This window comes from Taeniopygia guttata, chromosome Z (assembly GCF_048771995.1).
Source record: "Taeniopygia guttata chromosome Z, bTaeGut7.mat, whole genome shotgun sequence".
Classification (NCBI taxonomy): domain Eukaryota; kingdom Metazoa; phylum Chordata; class Aves; order Passeriformes; family Estrildidae; genus Taeniopygia; species Taeniopygia guttata.
This window is the reverse complement of record NC_133063.1, coordinates 81414581-81434489: the sequence shown is the minus strand read 5'-3', so window position 1 is coordinate 81434489 and position 19909 is coordinate 81414581. Positions and strand designations below refer to the sequence as shown.

Genomic DNA, 19909 nt, shown 5'->3' with positions numbered 1-19909 from the left:
GCTGACTTCTTATTCTTGCCTCCCCATCGTGTGTTGGCTCACTTCAGGGAGAGAAGCTCTGTTTATAGCAGTCTTGAGTTGAACTCTTTTACAGCAGATCTATATTTGGGCATCTTTGCACATATCCTGGTGTCTAAAATGGGCACCATAATTCTTACCTTGTAGAGGAGCTCAGAGATTAGTTCTGTAAAGAGCTTTGAAAATGTCAAATGCTGTGTTTGCATATTTTGAGAATATAATTAGAAGACAGCCAATTAATCTGCTTCCTGTAAATAATTACATCAAAATTGTTTGCTCTGTAGAAATTGTTTGTGTGAATGCTTTGGGGTGGATTTATCTTTGTTCCTTTTTATTTTTGGTACATATCTGATGGTGTTTGCTGAGGAAGCCAGGCTTCACTCTTGCAGTGCACAGTACAGGAGTGCAATCTTCAAAATCCAGGCTGTTCGTGTAATTTCATTATTTACCTGCCTGCTCATTCTTTAAAATGGAGCTGCATGTTTTCAGCAGTGAGGGTAATTTGTTACCTAGAAAATTTTAACTTGGGCTCAGGAGGGTTTTCCATTACTTTCTGTGTTAGGGTTCATGAAGGACAGTGTGTGTCCCGTCCTGATCCTGTATGTTTGATGCAGGAGCTCTCTGGAGAGATTTTTCTGGTCCATATTACATAAGTAATCAAAACAGAAGGTTATAAATGTTCGTTCTGGCCTTTAAAGTCTGATCTTTTAATTAAAATACAGGGATGTCTTCTGCAGGGCAAACCAGCTGCTGAGGTTTGTGTCGGAGTTGGTGTGGAGGAGCTCTCAGCACTGACAGGTTTCAGAAGAAAAGGCTGGAGAGCTCTGGCTGCTGTTTGGACAAGGAGGGGAAAGCTGTCCGTGTGTGGGGAAAGGTTAAGGTTGTGACAACTGCTGAACAAATGAGACAGCGTGAAAAAAAAAAGAGCAAAACACAGAAAGCTTTGAGTCCTTTGAGTCCTGCAAAATGCTTAACACTGCAAATGATTACAGTACTCCCTTTGGTCTGTTTCTGTCTGTTTTCCCCATCTGTCCTTTCTGTGCCAGCTTGAACACCACATTTTTTTACTGATACAACTCTATTTCTACTAATTTAGTTGGATTTCTACTAATTTATTTGTATTGCTCTTAGTTATGTGGTAGGGCTGTAGTCCTGGTTCGTGTCACCTGTGCCATGCTGGAGGAGGAACCAGAACCTGGAGTGAGCTGAGTGTTCATTCCCTCTAGTTTGGGCACATGGAAGCTGCTGAAACCCTGAAATGGGGGCAGGGACAAGGAGTGAGGGGCTGTGCCCCCAGCCCACCTGCTGGGTTAGGTCATCAGGAGGGAAAAGGGGATTTCTGTGCTCCCTCTCCATCACTTGCGCTGCAAACATTTCACTGCTGTGGTCCCCACAGGTACCTGCCCGTTTGTTGAGCTTTCCACAGGAGAAACCTCTCAAATCACCATTACAACCAACACTCTGCAAGAGAGCGGTTGTTCCCTTGGCAGCACAAGGAATATTTCACAGAAAATGACAGACTGGGAGGGAGCAGAGGCAACAAGTGGTGGCAGGAATATTCTCGTGTCTGAGTGTGTGCTGCAGCTCTGTGTGTGCTTTCCCCAGTGCTTGGGGGGATCAGGACCCTGGGGATGGGGTTGAGGGTGAGCACAGGGCTGGCTGTGCCCACCACCAGTTTTGTGGCAGCTCTGTGTGCCTCTGGGCTTGGGCAGGCTGGATTTGGCCGTGCTCTGTAGGAATCGCTCTCCACTTTTCAGGAACGCAGCCTGCAGAAGTATCCTCAGGGCACATCTCAGCATCAGTCACCTGGGGAAATGAGATGCAGAGATGTGTCAGTGGCAGTCCCAGGAGCCCTGCTGCACGTGGGAGGGAGGCAGCAGCCCTGGCAGGGCTGTGAGTGTTTACTAGAGACGGTGCTGGCACTGCAAGGCAGCTCTCGGGTCCCTGGGAAGCAAATGGCTTGTGGTTTCTGGCAGGAAATTCCCCCTGGACTGTGTCAAATGCACTTGGAGATGAAGGTACCCATGTTCAGTTTATTATGAGTGAATAATTTAGCTGCACTTGCTCCTTGTACCCATTCCTGTAGGTTTTAGTTGTTAAAATTTTCCTTTTATGTGGCAGAACTTTCCCCTGTTGATAAACCGCTGCTGAAGTACAAATGGTCTGCATTGAAAATAGAGCAGATGGGCCCATATTAGCCTGGTTCTCTCATCCATGAAAACAAGCGCTATAACCATTGTAATTTGGTGTAATTTCTATGCAACTCAACAGAGTTGCAGGAGAATTTAGGTCCTCAGTGACCTTTGTGTATTCCTTGACTTCTGTTTTGCACTCTAGTTGGTATTTTCTAATTGACAGAGTAAGAGTCTATAACACAGGGTGCATTTATGTGTAATCTCCCTAACTGGAAAACTGTTGATTGCATAATTACATATAATTACCTCAGTTGTTCTTGGCCTGACAATATTTGCAGGATGGCTCAGGAAGGCGTCCACTGTCAGATGTCAAAATAGATTTTCTGAAGCAGGTTGGCACTTGATTAATTCAATACTAGCTGAAGGAAGGAGACATCAAGCCATCCCTCACCTAGTACAAGATATTTTGTACTTGTCCAGTTTGAAGCTAAACCTGGAGCAGATGCCACAGCCTGAATCTCTGAATATCCTCAGTGTGGGAGATCCAAATCAGTAACTTCTAATGTGCTCTTGGCAGATAAAAGCCCTCATTTACCTCTAGAATATTTTTCTCCCTAGTTCTGTTCAGTATCAGATGTCTACCTATCAGGGAAGATGAAGTAATACTAAAATGGTGAAAAAAAAAATCCTCCTTAATTCCCAGGTGTCATCAGAAAGAAACACAGAACCTGAAATATTCCAGCGTGTCTCTACCAGGTTTGCAAATTACTTCTTTATTTTTTTTAAAGAACCAGAATCTAACCCAAAATCAGCAATAAAAACCCCAGGAAACTTGTTAGAGCCAGCGCTTCATGAAGGCACCAGCACATCTCATTTATAATCAGGTGCAGAACAATCTGAAGGCTGTAGAAGACTCTCACGCCACCAAGGGAAGTTTTAATTAGCCCCTCTAGGACTATAAGAAAGGCTTCAGCCAAAGGTCCAACTGCTCTAATTACCTGTCCCACACAGTGAGGACATGCTGGGGAAGGCATCTATTTAATACTCATTTTACTTTTCCCTTCCCTCTGCTCTGAAATGACTTACCATTTATTTTCGGCTTCAGGACGGTTTGCATTACCAATATGTGAATTCTGTGTGTTTGCTAGCCCTGAAATTCTGCACATTGGCCCCTCAGCTCTCCCTGCACATCACTGCCACTGCATTTACCACTTCCTTTGTCACAGAGCATCACCAGACTAGCACCAGCTCTGTGAACCACCACTTTCTTCTGTTTGCTTTGAAGCTGTTTTCTCCGACCTTTGGTAAATAGATTTCTTTGGCTTTAACTGGAAAGGAAGCAGACCTGTGACACCCTAATCATCCAGTTTGTACACCTCCTGGTTTTGCAGACTCCTGTTGTATCCCTGAGGTTGTAATTCCATAGAATTACAGAACATTCTGAATGGAAGACACCTTTTAAGGGTTTCCTAGTCCAACTCTCCCTGCAATGAACTGTGGCTTCCTCACCTTGCTCAGGTGGGTCAGAGCCCTGTCCAGCCACACCTTGAATGTCTCCAGGGATGGGGCACCCACCTCCTCATGGGCAGCCTGTGCCAGGGCCTCATCACCCTCATGGTAAAATACTCCTTCCTCATATCCAGTGTGAATTGGCCTCCTTCATCTCAAAACCATCATCCCTTATCCTTTCTCTGTGCTGAAGAGTCCCAGATTGAGTTTTCACTTAGCCAGCTGAGACATACTCAACCACACCACTTCTGTTTTTTCCTGAACCCGTCCCAGTTTATGTCCATGTGAAAAGTCCAAAAGTACCTATGGTATTCAGCATGTTTCACAGTGTAACGACCTTGTTCGCTTTGTTCTGTTTCTTTCCCAGACATCCCTGTAGTGTGATTTGCTTCTTTTGGCATTGCTGAGCATTAGGATGGTGTTTTCATGGAACTTTTCCTGGGATCTTGCTCCTGAGTGGTGCTACCAACCACAAAGTCCTTCTTTCCACACGTGAAGCTTGAAATGTCTTTCCTGACGTGTGTGCCTTTGCATTTGTGACAATTAATCCCATCTGCCATCTTGCTGTGCAGTAACTCAGGCTTGTTGAAGTTCTTAATAATACATTCTCATCATTACTATCTGAAATAATTTACAGACTTTATCATCCTTTGTAATGGCTGTCCCAGTCCTCAACAGAATTCCTCAAGGAAGTCCTTTGATGTCTTTGTTTCATTCTAAGAACTGATGGCCCAATATTCCAATTGTTTCCTAGTTTTTGATCAGTTTTTTTTTTTCTTTTTTCTTTTTTTTCACCTGTGGAGTGACTTTTTTCTTTTAAGTCATAGATACTTAAGCATTTCCCTAAATATCTGTCAAAATCATCGTGAAAACCATTTCTGTTGCAATCCAAGCACCTGTTGACCCTTCTGAGAGCTGCACTGGGCTTACAGGAGATGCCATCCTTGTACAAAAACCATCTGACTCTTCCTGAGTACACTGTGTTAATTCTGATGTCCACTAATCCTGTTCTCATTATAGCTTCTACTAATTGGTGTGATACAAGCATGAAATGTGTTGGCTCAGTAGATCTCCCTGGAAACTTCAAAATGAATTCTCAGTCCTGTCATCATCCCGTTCTCATGCTAATTTAGCAGCCATGGGATGTGGATTTCCTGCCAGGCGTGGTGGCACAGCAAGTCCCAGCACGGGGAAATCTTCTGTGGCAGAGAGGAACCTTCCTGCCCACCAGGCAGCTGGCACAGACATGGAATTACAGGATGCTTTGGGTTGGAAGGGACCTTAAATCCCATCCATCCCACCCCTGGCATGGCAGGGACACCTCCCACTGCCCCAGGCTGCTCCAACCTCTGGCAAGCACATTCTTCTCTCTCTCAGGATTTTTCATAGAGGAGCACAGAGAGAAAGAGAAAACAATTTCTGTTTCTGGTCCTTGTTTTCCCACGTGGAATGTGTTTGGAGAATTGTTTCCCTGGGGTGTTGCTTGGTTGGATTCTGGTGAGGATTGTTTGAGCTGATGGCCAATCCAACCCACCTGGGGCTGGGCTCTCAGAGAGGGGCACGAGTTGGGGGGGAGTTAGAGAAGGTAGGTTTGTAGTTTTAGTATCTCCTTTACATAGTATATTAATGTATTATAGCATAGTTATAATACAGAAATCATTCAGCCTTCTGAATTGAGTCAGACATCAGCATTTCTTCCCGCTGGGTTCACTTGCATTTACAACACCAGCCTGTCCTGGGACACTTGCAGGGATCCAGGGGCAGCCACAGCTGCTCTGGGAACTCCATCCCAGAGCCTCTCCACCCTCCCAGGGAAGAATTCCTTCTCAATATCCCATCTCACCCTCCTCTGGTTGAAACCATTCCCCTTGTCCTGACACCATGTACGATTATAAACGATCTCCCTCTGTGAGGGATTGCTGCCTTCTCCCCCAAGCCTTCTCCCTCACCTCCACACATTCATCCTTGCCCACTTATTCCCTTCTAGAGATGCTGCCTTCTTCCCAGCATTTCCCCTTCTTTCCCTTCCCTTCCCCCAGCATGTGAGTAATACAAAATACACATTTTGTATTGTGTTTCAGAAGCTGGGCAAAACACTGTCAGTACAACACATCTGAAAACTCCATGAGTTAATGTGTCCTTGGATGGCATAAGCTGCTTTGATTTAGACTGCAATTTGCTGCTTTTCTCTCTGGGATTACTGAGGAATTTCAGTTGCTGCAGAGATTGTTCTCTTTTGCTCAGTAATTTACTTGCATTTCAGGTTGCACACAGACTTACAGGTTCTGAAATGAAAATGTCTTTAGAAGTCAAGAACAATAAATATTTTTAGCTAGTCATGTTAAATTTTAATTGATCGCCTCTGCCACCTTTTCCAGCATCAAAGGTTTGCAACACACCCTTGCAAACGTCAGGCAGTGAGTAAAAGCCTTAAATACATGGCAAATGATTAAGCTTCCTCATGCCTCACATTGAAGACATGTTATGGCTCTTAATGTTTTGGTAGCAAACTTGGTATACAGACAAATTTTCCATCACAGTTTTTCATCTCTGGTTTCCATTCTTATCAATATTGACACCTTTAATTTTCTTTTTAACTTACTTCAATGTCCTGGCTTGAACAGTTATGCCAGGACTGCAGTAAATCAGTGAAAGATGGGGAAATAGCACCTGGCCTGATCATGGCACAACTAAGTTTTAAAATGACAATTTCACAGTGCATCATTATAAATTGGTTTTCTGTTTAGCGAGGAAAGCTCAAGGAAGGGCAAACCATGGGCAGGTGCCTATTGCCACACCACACACACCCTCTGGAAGTTCACAGGGCAGTTTGGTGTCACCCTGGAGCCCCCTGAACACAGTTTACCTGTTGGCTGGCCCTGCTGCTGGCAGGGTGGGATAACAAAAGCACTGCTGGCCCTTGCATCATTTCCCCAGCGTGAGCTTTGCCTCCTGGGCAGTGGAAGCTCACTAAATTTAGGAGGGGCTGGAGGCAAGAGCTGGCAGTGGAGCTGCCAGGTGGCATTCCCTGGGGCAGCAGCTCCCTTGCCTGTGACAGGGAATCCTCGTTCCTCTGGGTGTCTCAGTGCTTCAGTGTTTGGGGCATCACCTCCCATTGACCTCAGTGGCCTGAAAAAGCAGTATTTCTCTCACACAGCATGTATCATTTGGGTTAATTTTTTTCTTTTTTTCTTTTTTTTTTCTTTTCTTTTTTTTTTCCTTTCTTGGCATTTTGATTTTTTTTCCCTTGCGGCGTTGTTTTGTTTGTGTGTTTTTTGTTTGTTTGCTGTGTTGCTGTGCACTTTTGTTTTGTGAGAGTTTGCCTGTTCGATTTTTTTTGTGATCAGAACAATGATTTTCCTTCCCCTCCGAAGGGGAAGTGTTGGAGCTGCTGAGGTGTTGCTGCCTTGCTTTGAGCACTTGGGCAGTTTTGTAAGGGCAGAGCTGTGCTGGGCAGCCCAGCTCGGGTGCAGGATTTCTGCACCCAGAGTCTGAGCCCAGCTCCAGCCTTGTCTCTGCAGCAGGCACCATCAGCTCCTCATTCCTCCTTCACTGGAGAAACTCTGGTTAGCCCCAGGTAGGAGCCAAGGAGTGACACACAGCAGTGCTCCTGATGTCCCTTAACTCTTCTCTTGGCTGTGAGTCACGCCTTCATACTGATTTATTAAAAATATGGATATTGATCTAGCACCGATATCCAGCCGTGATGGACAAAAACTCTCTAACAGTTTAAAGTTAGAAAGTGTGTGCTTATTGCATGCATGATAGCTCCAAAATCCACACTTCGACTTCCGAGTGATTACAGAGCCCTTTTAGCCATACAAGTATTGAATACCCAAAATACAAATGCATATTCATAACTTTGGTACATCCCATTCCTCATTTCCAAAGCCATTCAGCATGCGTGGTTTGTCCCTTGAAATGGGTCGGTGTCCCTTTCATGGAGAGGGGTCCCAAAATGAGGAAATAAATGAATTCTTCCTCGTTCTGGCCTTTCTACCTTTTCAATGCAAATATGACAAATGAACTCTTGGTAGAACTCCCATTCCTTGTCTTCAGTTGGTTTCAGAACAGAGGAGGCCACAATTGTCTTATGTTCCTGAAAGCTCTTTGTCAGTTTGTGTATTCTTCATTATAAACCCAGCTAAGTAAACATTGTGCTGACAAGCAATCAATTATTAGTTCACTTCTAACTCTTAACTTCATCAAGGCTTACTCATTTATTTTAATAAACTCTAGTAAGGCTTATCTCTAACTAAAATCTTAGCTCTTCTAAAGTCTCTAAATTAATTAAAATTTACGTTTCATGTGCCAGGTACCTGAAGCTTTCCCTCCTCTTTTTTTCCCCCCCAGCTTTACCTTCAAAAACTCTGCCAAAGGTGTTTTTGTGCAAATGAAGCCTTGCTGTGTCACTTGTGTGCACCTGAATGCTGAAAAGACACCTTGAAATGAAATGACTTAATTTGTTTTCTGTCAAAACACAGATTGTTCCTATTACCTTCTATGGTTCCAGTGGTTTTCATAATAAACATAAACAACAAAATTGTCTAGCTGAATTTGAAACACAAGTGTGTTCCTGATATCCAACAGACAGGATAATGATGGTGGTGAGGGTAGTTGTTGTAAATATGTGCTACAGTGCTTAAATATTTACTGTTTTCCCTTCAGGAAAAGGATGGTGTGCATGCAGAAGGGTGTTTTTTACCTGTACTGTGCTGCAGTGCTGTGCAAGCTGAACTGTTTGGCATTGAATGGCAGTGCTAAAATTATGTTGTCTCTGTGTAATTATATATACAGGCCCACTCACATACAGCACTTACTGGAGAATGTAATAGTGCATCACAAATACCATCTTATTTTCTTGTAGTAAATTAGATTTTTAAATGAGCAACATTTATCTTGAAAAGAGGATTTAAAGATGACTTTGAGATTCTTTTTAGAGGCATGTTTTGATATTTTCCTTACACTGTTCTTGCTCTAGAGTTGACTATTTCGGGATAAGTGAAGTGAGAGCTGGTGCTGATGCTTGAATGCAATATGCCTGTTTGGGGGGCTGACAGATGTGGGTGATTTCAAACCAAATGCTGTCTGTGATTTAGCTCTAGTGGCCATTGGGTCCAGACCTGCTGTGGTTGCCCTCTGAGTTAAAATGTGTGCATTTTCTGGGTCTAGCTGTGTGTTTTGGCGTGCCATTCACCATGGAAACTGCACAGCTCTGAGTTTGAATTCTGTGACACGAGATCGCTGCAAGCCTTGCTCTACAGAGGTCTGAGTTGCTGCACTTCAGAAGCAGGGAGGACTCTGATATTGTCTCTCCCTTTAACTTGAATCCCCACACAATGGGATTAAATCCAGTGCTTGTCTGCACTTGTGTCTTTATTCTAATTTTATATGTAACAGCTTTGTGAAACGCAAATAACTTGTTATATAATATGCAGTGCTGAACAGTGTGATTTATCTTGAAATATGCTTTTTAAAATAGACTATTCCACTCTATAAACAGAGCACATTTGTGTGTAATCTTGCTGCACTTTTCACTGTGCTGCAGGTTATTTTCAACTGCACTGTATTGTTGTAAAAGTTTTCATCTTTCACTGCTATGGAGAATCCTATGGACCTGATTTAGTGGGTTTTTCCTTTCTATTCATGGCGTTCAGTTTTAAGTGATATGCTCTGTTGAAACCCCAGAGGTTATAAGAGTGTCCTTGTACTCATTTATTATTCCTCATTTGGGCTCTGGAGCAATTTAATTTCTGAGACTTAACAGGTCTGATCCTGAACTTTCTTTGATTAAAGCCCGTGAAATGTGAAGGCTGCTTCTGATTTGTCCTCAATTCTGTTGTGATTATCTGTAATCCTGCAGTTCTGGCGCTCTTCTGCTTGAAGAGTGCTTTGTATACGTGTAGTGATGTCTAACAAGCTAATACAATGACCAAGTGAATAATTTCTCCTCATGGAATGCCTTTTTTGTGCTCTTTTTACCCGAAAGGAAGCCAAATGTAGGAGTTTGGCTGTTGGGGCCCAGACAGGAATTTCTGTTCCCTGTGCCCAGGTGTGGAGGTGGACAAGGGGGAGTTCTGGGCAGTGAGGACAGCAGAGGGATCCAGAGAAGTTCGGTCAGAACTGCTCCTGCATGACCTCAGACCTAAACCCAGATGTTTTTATGACCCTCACTCATCCTCCTGCCTGTGAAACATCTGGATTTCTAAAGGGTGCATTTAGGGCACCTGTGGAAATTAAGGGTGTGTGTTTAGGTGGAGTATTTTCTGAGCTGTTTGCTATTTGCTGCCTGGCTGTAAGTTGGTACACAAGCTGTGCAAAATGAGGTTGTAAATAACCATCCCTGTGAAATGGCAGCTAAGGTGGCTCTCCCCTCCCCACCAGCTAATTCTGTTAGTGCTGCATTCTGGCAGTGGCAAAAACCTCCCTGAAAGTTTTGTGGAACTTACCAGAGCAATGACTTTCATGCAAGAAATGCCAGATTTTGGGTGAAGAGCATTTTCTTTTAAAAACAAAAGGTAGCTGCCATGCAGTTATGGGTAAGCCTTCTTGAGAGAGGGGGAAATATGTTTTGGGAGTGCAACGGATGAGAAGGGTCCCTGTTCTTCTGGGAAGGTGGGGAATTAGCTGGACCCAGTGCAGAATCTGCATTTTTGGGAGGAGGTGGTGGTGGTTCCAGGCTCGGGCCCCCACGCTGGCTTGTGAGGGAAGGTTTAGGTTAAAAAATGTGAGAGAGAACTGCAGACACCCCACTGTAGTTCTGTTATTGTACTTGGCTGTAGGAGCTCTTCAGGGAATTGTGTTTTGTTGTCTTGGCTGTGGGAGTTTAAGAAAAGTAACTTATCAATAAGTACATGAAAGCTATTATCTTGATACACAGGGGAATATTTTCAGGGTAGCTTTAACTTCAATCCATGTTTCAAGACTGAAACTTAAAACACATCTTCTTTGGGCTGGCAGCACACTGGGTGGGGTATAGAAAGTCTTCTGGTAGTTTTTAGTTGCTGGGTGGGATGTCTTTTGTGTTTCATATTTCTTGTTTGGTCATTTTTGGTTTACTTTCTAAACTTTATCTTTTTCATTTAAGAGTTTCTGACCCTTTTTTTCCCTTTTTCTAATTTGCAGCATTACTTTACTGTTCTCTTTGGCCATGAGGGGCAGAAGCCACTGGAGCTGCGTTGTGAGGATGAGGTTGATGGAGATGAGTGGGTAGAAGCTATTCACCAAGCAAGGTATGAAACTTGATTTGTGACCCTCTGATCCACTTTATTACACATAAATGGATAATACTTTGAGAACCTAAACCCACCTTCCAAACAGAAATAAATGTTTGCATGTATTAGTTGGGTATTGTTTGCAATTCATGAATACCTTATAGGAAAAAAACACCTTTAACATTCAATGCTTATTTCACTGTCTTTTATCTTTCATAAGCAATTGTGCTGCAGTTGAAATTAGTTCAGGGAGAACATTATTTTTTTAGAAAGAAGCTCTAGGATTAGTCTTCAGTTAGAGACTAATGTGTCATATGAATGAGGAAATTAATGATGTGACAGATTAATAATTACATTTTTTTCTTTAAAAACTCTTAAAGAGAAATAAATGTAAGAAAGACGAGGTCAAGCCATTAAGATGATGAAGTGTGACAAATACAATTTTGAATTAGAAGCTGAAATTCTGAGCCACCTGAACCACTGTTTTATGAAAAGGGATGTGGTAGGACCTTGAGCCATCAGTTGTCTGTGCCAGAGGAGAGGCCTGTGTGGCAAGTGGCCACGGTTTAGGTGCAGTCTGAATTAAAGTCATCTCACTGAAGGCCTGATGAATGCAGGTCTTAGGAGAAACGATGCTCACTCTTCAGAATTTTTAAATGTTTAATTAAGGGGTAAAAGGGACAAAATCCAGCACTGGGGTGTTTTGTTATTTGCCAAAAGCACACCATTAACTTAAACCATGTTCCCTAGATACTGTTATATTACAGGGGGTACATGCACATTCATAACAGTTTGAGTTGAATATGTATATATTCAAACATTCCTTTGGGTTTAGGTGTTCTTTTGCTTGGTTTTAACCTTTGACTTGTCTTCATGCCATCTTGTAAATTCAACCAATATATTTTACTTCTTCTTGTGGTTCCATCCTGTTGTTTTTACACTCCCTGGTAACAAGGAGGCAGTAAATTGGGTTCTGGTCTTTGTCACTCTTATTTTACCGCTCAGATAGTCTAGAAATGCAAGGAACCACATAATTATCTTACAACATTCTCTGAGTTAGTTACATAAGAGCATTTTAACATCAGATAGTCTCTATTTTAATATTATGCTATGGCCTGAGATATAATATATTTATCAAATTACTATTTTCTATTTATATAAGCTATACAGTGCAGATATAAACTGATAGATTATAGAAAAAAAAAAAGCAGCTAAGAGGAATTACAAATTGTACTATATCAGGATCTTTGTGATCAATAACAGCTTGCAAAGCAAAAGCTAATACATAAATGTGAAAGCCAATAACTGTATTTGTCACTTATAACAGGAGGCAAAGCTGCTGCTGAAATGCACTTTCTGCAGCCTCCTCCCATCCACACCTCAGCTAATCTGCAGTGCCATGGTAACGCACAAGGAGCCAGGCAGCTCCCGAATTGCTTAGGACATGAGCCATGTAAACAGAAGTGATTCTGCTCCAGAACTAAAATTGAACATGAGCAGCTCGTGGTTTTTAATTTAGAGCTTGGGGCTGCAGGCCTTGTGCTGCCTGGCAGCCAGCTCTGGGATCTGTGTCCTCCTCCTGGAGCTGCGGTGCCTGGAGAGGCTCCTGGAGCAGAGGCTAGGCAGTGTTGAAGGAATAAAGTGGGCATTTAATAAAATACCTCAAAAGATGCACCTTGGGCAGCACAAAAGCCTGGCCAAGGCTCCACCCAAGATGGACTCTGAGTCACGAGTTTTCGCACTTTTAAAAGTCTTGGTCCATTTCTATATTAGGGTTAATTGTCCAGTTCCATCTCCAGGTGATGCAGTCCCACCCTCCCAGGTTGCTCTCCTCCATTCCCTGCTGTTTGCACTTCTTGGGCCTTTTGGACCTTTTTGTTGTTTGCACCTTTTGGGCCTGAAGCTGCAGCGGTGTCCTTGGTTCTGGGGATGGAAAAGGATTGCTCTGTGTGGAGAACCTGCTGACACTTTATATGGAGTTCAGAGTCACCTAGCAATGCAGTACACAGCCTGGAAAATATGAAAAATATGAAAAATATGAAAAATATGAAAAATATGAAAAATATTAAAAATATGCCTTGGGGGTCCCTGGGGCTCAGGGCTGGGCCGGTGTGCCCTGTGTGACAGCCACAGTCCCGTGCTGCTGCAGGGCTTGTCCTGGTGTGGGACAACTTCTGCTGTGCAGTGCTTGATGCCTTGGAGTGGCTGGATGAGATTAAGAGACTAAAGTGGGTATTTATTAAAGCCCTTCAAAAGGTTCATTTTGGACACTCAGAAGCCTCCCAGAGGCTGCACCCAAGCTGAACAATGGTCACAAGTTTTTCACAGAATTATAAGTTTGGTCCATTTGCATTTCAGGGGTTAATCATCCAATTCCAGCTTCAGGTAATGAAGTAATTTACCCCAGTTTGCTCCCCCCCAATTCACTTTTGTTTATAGTTTTGGGGCTCTAGGGTGTCCTTGAGTTTCTGGCCCAGAGGGATTGTTTTGACCAAAATTTGAAGACGGTAACTAGCACTCTATTTGGAGTTTAGAGTTATCCACTAATGCAGTACAGGATTTGAAAACTATAAAAGCTAAACCAAGGCATCCTACTGACAGCGAGTGAGGCAGGGAGCAGACCTTTTTGCCTCGTGCTCATGGTGCTCAGGGACAGCAGCATCCTGGGCTTCCCCCTCTGCAGCACCAGTTTGGTTTTGCCACAACCTTTCAACCTTTCCCTGCCAGGAGGGGACAGCCAGGGGAGTCCAGGAACAGGGACAGGAGCAGAGGGAACGGCCTCAGGGCAGGCTCAGGGTGGAACCAGCAGGAATTTCACAATGGAAAGGGAGCTCAGGCCTTGGAAGTGCTCAGGGAGGGTTGGAGAGCCCATCCCTGGAGGTGTCCCAGCAATTCCTGGATGTTCTCTGGGCTGGGGACAAGGTGGGCATCGGGCACAGCTGGGACTCAGTGTCTGAGAGGGATTTCCCAACCTCACTGGTGCTGGGATTCTTGTTCATTGCCTGGTGTAAAAGGTGTGTAAGCAAGGAGAGCTCCATAACATGAGCTAAATTTTTTGCCCTTGTAGTTGAGTCTGTAAATGTGTCACACATGAATTTTCAAGGCAGAAACTGACATGAAATGAAGGCAAGGGTAAACAATGCGCAGCTGAAAATAATGAGAACTTGCAGGGAAGTTGGTTGTTACATTCAGGGTCAGGACATTTGACTCCACCAGGGAGCTGTAATTTAAAGTGATTTTATTTTGTAATAAAAAGCTGTAAAGCCACCATGCTTTACAGGACAGCTGGGTCTCTGAGGTAACTAAGATCAATGTTTTTATCTCCAACTTTTCTGCTATTTGCCTGTTTCTATCTTTTTTGGACCTACCTCCTGATGATATTGAACTATGGACATCTCTGTGAGGGACAGTCTCATGGTCCTGTGCATTTAGAGGATTTTCTTAATCTACTTTTCTGCACAGGTATCTAAATTTTCATGGGGAAGTTTCCCAGGGATACAGACATGCCTTTCTTGTGTTTTCTTGGACAAAATTCTAACAAGCGACAACAAAAAAAAAAAAAAAAAAAAAAAAAAAAAGGTACAATTTGATTGGTAAGCATGGAGTGATGGAGTGTCATTCCCAGTTGTGGGTTACTTCCTTGCTCTGATGATTTTCTGCTTCACTGCTTTTGTTTGCTTTGCATTGTGTCGAGCAGAGCAGCCTGGAGTTTCTAATTAGTCGCTAAACCGTTGGGTTTTGCTGAAGATACATAAAAAGAGGCTAAAGTAATACTTTTTGAGTATTGTGTAAAACTTTTCTTGCCAGCTTAATTGAACAAAAGAGCACAGATTGTCTTTAGGGATTGAATTTTGCCTTCATCATGATCTAGATATTTTCCCTTGAATTTATCTGTATTTTTGACAAATGGGAGAAGTTTTGGCAACTTCTGAAATGCCACTGTTGATTTGAGCATAACCTAAGGTGGTTTTTTTTTTAAATAGATGAATGGTGTTTTATGTACCACTTTAAAGATGCCTTTTTGTACTATCTCAGGTGTCTTAGTTACAAATTGTAGGAGGCATTGAGAATACTACCACTACTCTTACATTGAAAAGAGACTTGGGAACATCTTGTTCCATGTGAATATGCTGGCATTTGAGAAAAGGAAGTATTTAATTGCTTTTCAGAGGGTCATATCCTCATGAGGAGTTGTGGTAATCCCTGTGTTAGCTGAGACAATGCAACTGAGGTAGTTGATGCTTTTTGTTTTCTTAGACTGACATATAGAAAACCTAATTTTGGAATGCTTTTCATTAATCCCCCCCCTGCCCCAGCACATATTTATAGTTATCAAAATTTCTTCCATGTCTAATTTACTTTGTCAATTATAAAGAGAGTGTTGATAAAGGGATGCTCCAATCTCAGTGCACCCCATGGTCCACTCTAAATAAGAATTTTATTTGGATGCCAGTACCTAATTAAAAGATCTTTTCTGCTGTGATGTTGTCCACTGCTCCTGTCCATAGAGCCCTCTCCTCACATGGGGATTTTTTGGCTTTTGAGCAGAAGTGGGATATTTAATCCAGTATATCTTAGTGGAACATCATTACCAGTTCCACACCTGTACTTACTTTTCTTCTCCTTCCATTTTATTTGAATTTTCACTATTTTGGTTTCTCAGTAATATCCAGGGCAACAGAGCATCGTTTGCTCCTTCTGAGCTACATTTTTGGGTAGAAGGATTTATTCCTGGCAAGTCCTAATTCCTCTGTCAGTGGCTGCTTTGGGAAGTCCTGGTTTTGGCTTTCTTCCAGAACTTGTTCTCTTATGAAAAAATCTGTCTTACCCTCAATACACTGAGGTGTACTTATCACTTTCTCTTACAAAATCTTCTATATTTTAAGGCCTTTTTGCATTTAGCTCAAAAAAATATTATGCTTTTTCTTATATGAATGCAGTATTAATAAAATTTATTGGACTTCTCTACTTTAGCTTATTCCGAAGACTTAAATTTACGTGTGGGAATAAAAATCCTTTTTTCATGCAGGCACAAGTATGAGCTTAATTGGGAAACTGATTGGAAAGGGAAACATGCTTTTTAAATTTATTGCCAGCTTAGTTGTAATCAATCCCATTCCTCCAGGTCTGCTCACTGCACAGGTGATGTGGGAGAAGAGCAGGGAGGAAAATGGGAATAATTCCTTCACCTGGGTCACTGTTCAAAGTGTACGAGGAACTACTGCCCTCTAACTGGTAATTTAAAATTAAGAACAAACAGAAGCAGAAAGGCTTTCTCTCAGAATTGTAGGCACACTTTGCAGTGTATTTTACACAGTATTTTGCAGGTAGTTGTAAGCTCAGTGTGGCAGCTCAGAGCTGCCCTATGCTGATGCCTTGCTGGCAGAAAAACTGTATTAGCTTTAAAAACCATGATTTTGTGGTTTCTGGTGGGCTGTAAGTGAGGCAGAGGGGTGCATCCAGTGCAGACACCCAGTGTGAGCCCCCCAGAAATCCCTGAGCTGTGCAGGCTGTCCAGGGGCTGCTCTTGGACCTCCATCCCTGTGTTGCCTTGGAGTGACTGCCTGGAACAGAGGCTGGACAAGATTGAGAGAATAAAGTGGATATTTATTAAAGCCCTTCAAAAGGTACATTTTGGACACTCAGAAGCCTCCCAGAGGTTACACCCAAAATGGAAAGTGGTCATGAGTTTTTCACACAATTATAAGTATGGTCCATTTGCATTTCAGGGGTTAATCCTCTAATTCCAGTTCCAGGTAATCAAGTAATTTACTCCTCAAACCTATCCCATGCCTCCCTTTCCTGCCTTTGGTTCCTGCACTTCAGTAACAAATCTGTACCCTCCTGAAATGCTCTTCCTTGCAGCCCATAAAAAGTTTCACACCCCTGTGGTTGTTGGCTGCTCTCAGCCTGAGAGGAGATGTGGAGAGCTTTTCCATGGACTCTGGGCACACCTCATGGCAGCTTTTCATGAGTTTCCATCTGAAAGGGGGCTCCTGAAAAAGAGGGACAATGATGTTTTACATGGGCAGATAGCAAGAGGATGAGGGGGAATGGTTTTAAAATAAAAGAGCGAGTTAAATTGATACTAGGAAGGAATTGTTCCCTGGCAGGGTGGGCTGCCCCTGGATCCCTGGAATGTCCAAGGCCAGGCTGGACAGGGCTGGGAGCTGCTGGGACAGTGGGAGGTGTCAGGGGTGGCACTGGGTGATCTGTATTGTCCCTTCAGCCCAACCCATGCCATGATTGTGTGATCCATGCTGCTCACGCTTTGAGTTGTGTCTGAGTTTTGCACAACGGCGTGGGCTGCCATTGCCCTACAGCTTGTTTGTGGATGAATTCCCATGGTCCGGTTTTCCTGGCTGGAGTGCCAGGACAATGGGAACAGCTGCTTTTGGTGTCAGGTGTGGGTCTGGTGGATGACACCCTGGCTGACGAGAGGTGCTTCCAGCACAGTCTCCATCCCACAACACAGGGTGGCCTTCCCTGCCCTCACGCCCTGCTCCTGAGTGAGATGTTCCCCATGGACATGGCTGTTGGGCCCACTTCTCCAAAGGCTGTCTCCCAGCTGGTATTTCACCCTCTCAGTCAAAAGCATCATGCAGCAAAACCCATTTGGGGTGTGGAGTCCTCATGGTGCCCTGCAGCTCTGGCTGGCACTGGGATCCCTCAGAAGCCTGGATCACACCCCAGGGCACCTTGCTTGGAGTCACAGGGGTGGGTTGGTCGTGTTCTAGTGCAGCTTTTACTGTTCCCATCCCTGCTGGGGCTGTGGCTGTGCCATCAGGCTTTAAAACCTGTCTGGAAGCTCCTTCTCCTCTGTTAAGGAGTTCTGCAGCTACTCAGGATGGGTCTGGGGACAGATGCAGGCAATTTCTTCTGCCTCCAGACAGCCAGAGCCTGGTTTTCATAAGGAGTGAGTTAGGCTGCGCATTTTGCTTTTCAAGAGGGTGGTTTGATGTGGCCAGACCAAATGCCTGCTTCTGAGCAGCTTTAGTGCAATTAGCATGGGCTGCTCCAATGAACCATAACTCTGGTCTCATTTTGGGACAAAACCCAGAAGTATTTGCTGGTGGCAGTACTGGAACTTGTATCCTGGCTTGCTGCCAGAGCAAGAAGACTTCAATAATGAGGCTATGGTTAAATTTCCTCCAGTTTTCCTAGGTTTCCTGAGCATTAAATGGTGCAGCACTTTTTAGCAGGCTTTTATTAATTTCTTCCTCTCCTCTCTGTGGTGGGTGATAGTCAGTCAGAGGTTCTTGAAGTACCTGGTTTGAGCCCTGTTCCCACAGATGATGGCAGTAGACAGGTTCAGCCTCAGCTTTCAGGATGTTTCAGACATTACAGAATTGCTTCCCTCAATAAAATATTAATAAAAATTCATATAAGGTGTAGCTTGCAGTAGTTGTTTCTTCTTACTAAGCAGTACCCCAGACAGAAAACCAGACCTAGACTGGCTGCTTACAAGTTGTTTTATATATTTTGGTAGAATTTTCTCTTACAAGGGTTTTTTAGACGTGTGTTCTTGTCAGTATTGAGACCCTGTTCTCTTGTAAGGCTCCTGAGATTACTCTGGATATTTGGATTAACATATTTGGACATGGTGATCTCTACTCAGGCATGCAGAGAGATGGATGGATGGAAGGGGCTGTTGGAAGAATGTGAAGTTTATTCCAAAAGCCTCTGATTTTCCTTTCCCAGCAGTAGTTTTGAGAAGGAAAATGTATTTAGGCTATTATAAGTTAGTGTAGGTGTACACAGGATTTTCTAATTAACTCTTCTTCGTACTGCTAATTATGGAGTGAAGGAGATGTTGTTTGGTTTCCAGGCTAAGTCTGACATTTTTGACAGCTAAAGCCCCCCCACTGAATTGCTCTAAGAGCATCTCAAAAGAATAAAAAACTTCAGTCTTCCAAAGCAAAGTTTCTTGTTCCCCAGTAAAGCAAAGCTGTCCAGCTGAATGCATTTAAGGAATCCAAGAAATACACATACATTTCTTCCCCTCTTAAAGGAAGAAACAAAAAAGTGAAAGAGAAGCACTGTATGTAACAATATCTTGGGTCCTACATCAGCAGTTCATCTTTTGTAAGTCTGTGTCTTACTATTTTCCTCTATTTCCCTCATTTTGCATAAAACCGAAGTGAAACCCCTGAAATTCTGTGTTGAAAACAACTTGTAGCAAAACTTCTAGAACATTTTGAAAAGGATGAAGGGAAAAAGAGTGTTTCATCTGTCTGGATTTGGTTTTATGTAGGAAAGACTATTTATGTTAAATTTAAATAAAAACATTTTATTACATATGTTACGTATATTTTTATCTTGATAGCATTGTAAAACAATTACTGCTAACTCAGACATGATTAGTGCTTTTGATTCAGACAGTTTTTAGAATGTACAAATGCCTTTTTAGGGTGCAAAGAGGTGAAGTACTCTGGCTCCTGAAAAAAAGCCCCAGAATTCTTGCAAAACAAACAAACAAACAAACAAAAAAACCGAAACATTTGAAAGAATTAATCTCATACGTCACTGCTGTTTCTTGCACAGCTGAGTGATAAGTGGATTGCTTCACAACAGATTTATTTATGTATGTTTTTTACTTCTTGGAAGTGGTGGCCTGACCTTCCTTTTTCCACTGTATTGTTTATTTCTGCAGGAGTCAAAATATAACAGCAGCTGTAATAGAATTAAATTTACTTCTTATTCTTTTTATAATCTGTACAAGGAGGAAAAAACTTTTGCTTAATGATACCTGTGGGAACTTATTCTAATTATTTTAAATCCGAGCTTGTTTTCCAGGTTGGGTGTTGAATTCAATAGCTGTGGTTAATATTGGCCCCCTTCAGTGTGTAAGTGCACTAACACTGATTGAAATACAAGTAAATATTTACAGAGAAACCACATTGTAGAGGATCCACATTGCTGCAATTTTAAGGGTCTCACAGTATTTAATAACAAATTTTCATTGTTTTATGAGTGCTATAACAAGCAGGAAGAAATTTAAAAGGAAGATATTTGCTGTCTTATAGTTCCTTC

General features: G+C 42.8%; 1 protein-coding gene across 2 annotated transcripts in view; it reads left to right on the top strand.

The window, feature by feature from the left end:
• RASGRF2 (Ras protein specific guanine nucleotide releasing factor 2) overlaps positions 1-19909 on the top strand; it is a 130574-nt gene that overhangs the window by 27849 nt on the left and 82816 nt on the right. For both annotated transcript variants that reach the window (XM_030257413.4, XM_030257414.4), the window contains exon 2: positions 10788-10894. In XM_030257413.4, coding sequence (XP_030113273.2) covers positions 10788-10894 — 107 coding nt within the window. The remainder of the gene's footprint in view (positions 1-10787; positions 10895-19909) is intronic.